The sequence below is a fragment of the Aptenodytes patagonicus genome, chromosome 2 (genome assembly GCF_965638725.1).
Source record: "Aptenodytes patagonicus chromosome 2, bAptPat1.pri.cur, whole genome shotgun sequence".
In the NCBI taxonomy this organism is placed as follows: Eukaryota; Metazoa; Chordata; class Aves; order Sphenisciformes; family Spheniscidae; genus Aptenodytes; species Aptenodytes patagonicus.
Window position 1 is genome coordinate 22,803,293 of NC_134950.1, and position 8,342 is coordinate 22,811,634.

At 47.7% G+C, this 8,342-nt stretch overlaps 1 protein-coding gene across 1 annotated transcript; it reads right to left on the bottom strand.

The window, feature by feature from the left end:
- Nucleotides 1-345: 345 nt before the first annotated feature.
- CTHRC1 (collagen triple helix repeat containing 1) lies at nucleotides 346-6,946 on the bottom strand. The gene is made up of 4 exons (XM_076329258.1): nucleotides 6,521-6,946; nucleotides 3,000-3,221; nucleotides 2,019-2,235; nucleotides 346-798 (listed from the first exon to the last, which is right to left on the bottom strand). Exons 1-4 carry the CDS (start codon nucleotides 6,851-6,853, stop codon nucleotides 656-658), a joined length of 915 nt encoding a protein of 304 aa, XP_076185373.1. The 5' UTR covers nucleotides 6,854-6,946; the 3' UTR covers nucleotides 346-655.
- Between the last annotated feature and the right edge of the window lie 1,396 nt (nucleotides 6,947-8,342).

Genomic DNA, 8,342 nt, shown 5'->3' on the forward strand with positions numbered 1-8,342 from the left:
ATCCGGTCTATCAAGAAGCGAAAGAGGGAAGGAGAGCTTAGATAGTCTATTTTTACTTAGTTATTCAGAACAAGGTATTTAACACTTACCACATCATCTAGGTCACAGTTAAGTCACCAGGAGTTTGTTGAGAGACTTAAGACTGTAACAGCAGAGCATCTTATTCTGTAGTCAGGTTTACAGGAGTAGATGTTAATGTATGTTTTCTGAAGGCTAAAGCCAAGACCCGCATTTACTTTCTTAGAACTTTCTATGAAGTCTTATAAAAAAACTAATTGTGTATCATAACACCACGTCAAATACCTTAAACAGTTTGATGATCAATAAAACAGCCTCAAATTTTTTTTTTTTTGTAAAAGATCTTATTTATTTGATACAAAAAGTTACAGTTAAGTTTTAAAATGGTGGTGGTATATTTTCATATGTCAAACAAGGAATTAAAAAAGTTAATTAACTTGGTTTTGATATTTATATTCTAAAATGATTATTATAAAAAGCCTCTGCAATGTGCAAAAAAAGGCTAGACAAAGACTACAGATGCAAGAGTTTGGTGCCTTTCAGTCAAATACTCGCATCCAACTCTACAGAAATAAATTCTGAAGAAAATTGTACAAAATAAAAAAAAAAGGGAGCGATTATAAAAAGGGAGGGAAAGTTATTTTGGCAGTTCTTCAATGATGATTCGGGAGACTGAATTCCATCCAGTAGAAGCATCTCCCCGTGGATAATCTGAGCAAGTCCCGACCCAGATGGCAATATCCACCAAGCCGGCATTGATCCCTTCACACAGACCTTCCACTGGTTAAAGACAAAAATCAGGTTACCTCAGCAGATGCAATCGCTTTGTATTTCACAACAGAAGGTGGGCACAGGTACTTAAGAACAGCAGTTCATTGCAAGCTCATGCTATTTAGTTAAACCTGAATAGCATTTTTAGAAATAAAAACTATTACTTCGAGATATGGCAACATAGGTTAGAGAGTCATGCACTGCCTTTATCCACGCTGCTTCCCGACGCCTGTTGCAGTACCTGAAGCAGATCACAATCCACAGGATGGCTAAATGGGAGGTATACCTCTTCTTTAAATGTCCAAATTTACAAACTGGTAGCTGGGATATGGCTTCAACCCCATCCAGCCATCTTTTTAGCAGTGATGGGGAGGGGACACAGCCATACCTGGCTTCCGCAGCTAAGCCCTGCAAACGCAATTGCCACCCTGTAATCCTTTCCACTCCTAATTCGCTGCTTCTGTATGAAGTTCCACTTCTGTTGCCCTTTTTTTTTCCCCACTAGCACCATTAGTTGGAGGTGGGTCAATGAAGACAGGTGGGTCCTACCCCTTGATGAAAAAAACCTACCGTAGCTCTGGATGTTAGATTTCATGCAGTCATGAAACAGTACAGAGAGGAAAATGGAGAAAGAGTATAGACTTGACGTTACTCCCCTTTTCCTAGTGTCACCTCCTTTTATGTTGAATCACTTCACTAATTTGCCTTTTGCTTAGAAATTGAATCATTGTTCCTAGATATTTCACTTTGGAGATACTTTTGTGCCCCATCTGAAATTATAGTAGAAATTCCAGGAGGAATAAGTCTTATTTTATGCACAGATAATGTGCAAATACCAGTATTTTAAGCCAGGATGACACTGTCTGCTTGGCAGTAAGGCAGTTTCTCCACATGCTAATACAGCACAGAATGTCTCTGTATTCACGTTGTAGCAGAGATCAGTAGAACTCTCTGGATAGAAATCTCTTTCCATTTCTAAATTGCAGGATGTAAGTACCATGAAAAATACCACAGTAATAAAGTACCACTTAATAAATAATTCTAATACTGTTACTATTGATAGTCAACTGTGAGACAGCAGAGTAAGAGTAACAAGTGTTAGCTGGCCACTCTTCTGCCTCTTCGTTCAGTCTTTTGACCTTCTGAGGCAGACTGTGCTCTGCATTTGGTAACTACGTTTGCTGCTGGCTTCTACTCCATCTCTGTTCATGCAGTCTTGGCATACATACCTGAAGAAGTCCGGTGTATATTAATAGTAGAATTCAGCTCCGGGCTTCCTTGATCTAAATATATTATGGCTTCAATAGGAAGTGGCCCAGCACATTCTGCTCCGTTAAAAGTAAAGTACCAGCGCTGACAACAGGCATTTTTGCATTTTAGCCGAAGCGATCCACTGAAGAGAACGCGGAGAGCACTGTTCGAGCGCATCTTTGTAAATGTACATTCCTAAGAGGAGACAAAAATGCTTTGCTAGCAGCCTCTTGTTTTGAACCCATTTATTTTATATATATTTATGTTTAGGAGATATATTTATATTTAGGAATGTATTTCTATTTATTTCAGAATGTTTTGGCTATTCTCTTTAGTCCCTTCCCTCTGGAAAAAAAAAAAAGGAAGAAAAAAGTAGAGCCTGGCAAATACCATACAGTGCAAAGACGCAAATCAGAAACAGCACCTCATAGATGGTAATGGAGAAGGGGGATTATGGAAATTCTTAATTTTATTTTGATAATACCTGCTGTTAAGTTGGTAACCTAGTTACCTTCTGGGGTTTATGTAAAGGGGTATGAGCTGTCTGAAAGCTGCACTCAAGTCCTTGCATGAGAGGACAGTGTAATTTCTGTCTCAGTTACCAGAAATCCTGGATTTAACAATTATCACAAGATTTGTGAGAGGTTTAAACCCTGACAAAAGCTCCACAACTGAAAAAGACTTTCAGCCTTACAGTTACAGATCTGGTCTTCTAAATGTACTCTTACACCAGCCACATCATTCTTGTGAAACACTATTACAGAAATGAAATGGGCACATAGCTGTGAAACGCAGCTGAGAAGAATCCGAAGTAGCTAAACCTTTGAGAAGTTCACCCTTACATGTAGAAAAAGGCTCCAATAGGAAATCTGTGTGATTGGCGCTACCCAGCTCATAGAGGCAGACCTAAAGCCCGCTGTGGTTGGTGAAGTGCAGCATCCTAGGCAAAGGTAACTTACTGCTATTTTCCCAAGATCGATGCCATAATTAAGTGCACTCCACGAACACTGCTTGAAGTTGGGCGTCCAGGATTCCTCGATGCTCTCACGCATACACTCGCCCTTCTCCCCCTTCAGCCCGTCCCGTCCTGGGATCCCAGGTGTCCCGGGGATCCCGTTGGCTCCTGGGTTTCCATCCCGTCCAGGAACGCCACTGGGGCCTTGCAAGCACATGCCGTTGTACTGAAACACAGAACAGATCTTGCTGCTTCCGTCCATTAACTCCAAGGCTAACCAAGTTAAACACAAACAAACAACAACAACAAAACACAAAAACTCCTGCTGTGACACAAGCTAATGGGCTGTTTCTGCATCACCAAGAAAATGGGTCCATAGAGGAAAAAAAAGGAAAAATAAAATTTCAAAGATAAGCAGTGCCAGCAGAATCTGCTGTAAATTAAGATGCCAATTATTTTATGAAAACATGCATAAATTCTAGAATTAAAAATTGGCCTAGTGCAAGTTTTAAAACCTGTTGGAAAACCTCAGAAGATTCAAAACATTCCAATACAGAAACAAAAAAATATAGAGAGTTACATGTTAACAGTTACTTTCTCCTAACCCACCATTGCTTGGGTAACTGTCTCAGCTAACAAGCTTTCATTATTATTTTTTCCTTTTTTTTTTTTTAAAGTAGAGAAACTTTTGCATTTCCTAGAGAGCAGAGGTTAACGCTGCTTTTCTTCTGCCGCCATTCCTGCAGGGCAGAATCACGTCGCAAGTCAAGCCATGTGAGTCAGACTCCAGAGTGCACACAGCGTGTCAGTGCTGATGTGGACATGGGAAGCTGCACGCTGCAATCAGCCTGAACTCAGGATCCCCATCCGCAGCGGTGGGAAGGCATGCATGGGAGGACGGCACACTAACGCCCTCCCTAACATCACAATATTAGGAAAGGTCAATTGTTGCCCTCTCAAACTGCATGTTAACACACACTGCCTTCATACCTTACGAGATTTGGGCTTGCTGTCCTTGGAGAGTACGTTTGTGCAGCCCAGAGCTCATTCCCCCAGTGGCACGAGCGCTGGATGCCAGGGGGAGCACACACATATGGAGCCAGTGGAGCAGGCACAGAAACGTTGAGCAGGGGCTAGCAATCACAGGCCTTTTACTTTAAATGCTCTGTCCTGTCTGGTGACTGATGGTTCCTCCAGTCTTCATCACAAATGCTCACAGATAACTATATTCTGCTCTTCCCCTTTCTCACACCTATTTCTCTTCATCCGTTTTAAACTACCTAATCCCCACTTGTTTCAAAAAGAAAGGATCATGCAACTATTCCCCCTCCTGCAAGCCATGCCACTATCTGCACCGCGGGAGCCCCTGCCCTCTCTCCTTTGTCACATTGGTGAACTTTCTTCTTCTGGACTTGTTCCTTTTCCTGTGCGTTGGCGCAAAACCCAGCATGGGCATCACAGGCTCGGCTGGAGCCATGCTATAAATAAAATCAGTGACTGTACGGGTTCTAGTAGGAGGTAAGATGAGAGTTGGACTAATGGATGCTGGCATTCCCTTACTACCTTCGCCAAAGAAAACGCAGTAGGCATACGGCAGTGGAAATAGTGGGATGTCATAATCAAGAAGGCCACGTATAAAAAAGTTAGCTGGAGAGAAGGCTGCTTGGTGAAGCACACACCAACCTAAGGACCACGAGAATGATGCAAAGACATTTCTGTTTCACGCAGCATCGCTTGTTATCTGCTTTTGCTGCTATTTTCCCGTTGGACTCCATTGGCAGCAGTGACTGGCTCTGGTTTTACATGTGGTTACTCATCACAGAAATCCCAAGGATATGGAAACCGGTGAGATTTGGGGTCCTCCGAGGCTCAGACCCGTGGCCCTCCCGTCCCCCGGGGCACCAGCAGCACCGGGTGGCAGCAGCACCAGCACTGCGAGGGAGCAGGGCTGCCCTGAGGGAGGAGCCGCGGCCGCTGCCCACCGAGAGCCGCACCGTTTCCTTCCAGAGAGAGCGGCCTACACCGTTGCACACCCAAAACACTGAGGCGAGCGAAAGAATTACCTGGGCTTTGGGCTCCGCTCCAACTAAATGCACCTATGCTTGCCGAATCAAGTCTTTTTTCATGCTTTCTTAAGCTGCTAATGCATAAAACATGTTTTAAAATGAAAATGTCCACTGAAGGCAGGATCGCCTCTCGGGCGTGCCGTCATGCTGCCCTGGAAGGGCTTTAGCTGAAGCGGTCTGAACAACTGGGCTGCGGCTGACTCAGCTGCCATCTATTTACCTGGGCTTTGCTGCCCACTCTGCCGCACCTGAAAGCACGAGGCAATGCCAGAGGAATGCCCTGTACAAAGGACCCTAAAATACCGCTCCAACAGAAAACGTAAGCTCCTCCATGTGTGCAAATTCCTTATTCTCAATGCAATTCAATTTCCACAGTAAAAACGAAAGAGTAATGAGGTGGTGAGAAAGGGAAGGAGCTTTGCCACCCACGGTGCTTCCAGCACGTCACTTCTGGGGATCTCGCTGGAGATCATGGAAGAAACGGCCATGCCACTGATTTTCTGCAGGAGGAGAACAGCAGTCCAGCAGCTCACAGAAATAGCTTCACATCTGCTTTCTACATTCCAAGGACTGGAAAATCTCCCTCCTTTCTTCTATCCCCGAGATGGGATAGTCCCAACACATGCACGTTTCTAGCTGCAATGGAATTGCAAACAGAGGTATGCAGTCCCAGGTGCCAAAGGGAATAAATGCATTAATGCGACTCCAAGGAAAAGTGGGCTCAGTAAGCGTGCAGATACAGCTTTCACAGTCTCCAATGGCTGCTAAAGAGCAGTCCTTTTATTTCTGTTTTTGTAGTTTGTTATTTATTCACTAGCCTTTTAGGAAATACACCGCCTTTACTCCTTATGTCGCAAGGACTGCAAGATTTCAGCGTCGCCGCTGCAATCTGCAGAGGGCAGGAATGGGCTCACAGTGCAGCCTTTATTCCCGCCGCGATGCCTCCCCTCCGGCTCGGCCTCGCTTCGCCCTGCGGACACGACCGGCAGCGGGGACGACGCCGGCTTTAACCGCAAACCCCTCAGATTCTGACCCTGCGTAGAAAACACGAAGACACGCACCCAGCCGCCGAAATCCAGCGGTTTCTGTCCAAGCCCGTCCAACCCTTTCTCAGCATTTTTCTGATTCAGCGCAACCAGGGGGTAATAAAAAAACACCAAGAGAGAACCCAAACGGCGCAGGGAAACACGGCGGCGGGCCCCGGCGGTGCCCTGCCCGGAGCGGCCCGGTGCGGCGGCGAGGTTTTCCAAAACCGGTGGGTTTTCGGGCTTTTTTTTCCCGTCTTTGCAATAAAAAAGCAGCCGCGCGGCTCCTCCGGCCGCCCCACCGCCCCCGCCCGGCGCCCCGCCACCTTCACCCCCGCCAAGCGCCCAGCCGCCCCGCTCCCCTCCCCACGGCCCCCCGCCGCCCCGGGACCGGCCGGCCCCAGCCCCGCGCCCCGGCCTCCCGCCGCTCTCACCACGTCCACCACCTCCCGCTGGCGAAGCGCCTTCTGCTTCCCCTTCGGGCTCTCCGAGCCGCCGGGCGGCGGGGCCGCCGCCAGCAGCAGCGCCAGCAGCAGCAGCGGGGCGGCGGCGGCGGCCGGGGCGCGGCGCATGGTGCGGGCTGGGGGCGCGGGGATGCGCCGGGGCCGGGAACCGGGAGGCTGCAGCGCGGGGGGGCCCGTGTCCGCCGCTCTGGGCGGCAGCGCGGGGATAAATGAGCCTTTCAGAGCGCGGAGCCCGAGCTCCCTCCCCGGGGAGGCCGGGAATTTCCATCCTGTAACCGAGCGGGAACGTCCAGGCAGAGCCATCCCCCCGCAGCCATTGGCACGGGGGCCGGGGGGCTCCCGCCCCCTCGGGCCAGGCCCCGCGGAGCTTTCCCCGGGCGATGCCGGCACCCCCCGGCCGCGCCGTGCCGTGCCGAGCGGCGGCAGGGCTGCGGGGGGCGCGGGCACGCTAGGGTGGCCCTCCCGGCCCTCTCGGAGCACCAAGGAGCCCTCTTCCAAGTCTTCAAGAATTCGCTCTGCAGGCGGTAACACCTTTCTGATGAATGAGCCGTTTGGCCAAGAAATCGCATAACGCCACAGCAGGAGCCTGATGCACCGTGAGTGGAAACAGTGATTAAATAGCGGCCGGGTATAAATCGCCGGTTTCATTTTAACAGAAGTGCAAGGTAAGGACACAAAATCCGTCTGAACAGCAGCGGAATTTGGACTTTTATCGAAGAACTTGGTGTTGCCTGACTGAACATTGTCAGTAACACAAGAAGAGTCCTCGGCAACCCAGCATAAACCATCTCATTTTGCTTTCATTCAAAATAATATTTTACTTTTCAGCATACTAGAAATGAAAGCACTATAAAATAAAGAATGCCATATCTCCTTAAGCATTAGAAATAGAAATAACAAATATTTGAAATATAACTTCTGTATGCTGCAATCTTCGTGGGATTTGTAGAGGTAGAGTTTCCAGAAGGGGGAGATAAGCTTCAATACATTTTTTTTTTCTGAAGTATTTAACAAAACCACACATTTCTCCTGTAGGAATGCATGTCACAAGACATTGAGCCATTCACGCTAGACCGCGCAGAACCAGATTTTTGTTTACACTAAACCTCTCCACGTTGCTCTGACTGCAGTTACCTCTGCACTTTAAGCCACTTCTGCCTTTCTCCCCTTTCTACGTCCATACTGGCTGAACAATAGCAGTGAGGTGCGATTTGCACCACAGGTCGCACTGCTGTCATCAACCCCATCACACGCTGTCCTGAGAACTGGGACTGACGTCAGCCGCGTTGCTGAGGTGTGGGCTCCTGCCTTGTGGAGAAGTGCAGCAATACACCCAGCTGACTTATAAAACAGCTAGTAAATAATAATGGTTCCCTAAACCAGTTGGGAAAATTTATGGAATGATGTAAATCCTCAATTATAATGATCGCTTCTGTGACAGCCTCAGTGAACATCCACAAACATGCACATGCAGAGGCTTCATTGTGCAATTGCGTGCCGCTACCAGCAAACCTTCCTGCCTCTGGTCCGGGTTGGTGGCAATACTGCGAAGACGGTAATGTTTGACTTCTCTGTAACATGCATGTTCACACAAGCATCGTTCCCAAGTGGCTGGGGATCCCCAGCATCAATATGGGCTGCTGCTAAGGCACGTCCCTTCCCAGACTGCCCAACTTCTGTGTTACAGAATTAATTTCTTCAGGCAAGGTGCAATAGCCGAAGCACACAGCACAGCAGCACTGTACACCTTCCTAATACAAATACTCTGTGGTTTAGATAACAAAATTTGCAC

Bases quoted from the DNA above. Each gene is read 5' to 3' on its own strand.
- CTHRC1 (XM_076329258.1), bottom strand. From the start codon at position 6,853: ATGGCTCTGCCTGGACGTTCCCGCTCGGTTACAGGATGGAAATTCCCG. The intron at 3,222-6,520 runs GTGAGAGCGGCG...TCTGTGTTTCAG, and splicing joins AGCGGGAGGTGGTGGACGTG to TACAACGGCATGTGCTTGCA. The intron at 2,236-2,999 runs GTAAGTTACCTT...GTCTCCTCTTAG, and splicing joins TCGATCTTGGGAAAATAGCA to GAATGTACATTTACAAAGAT.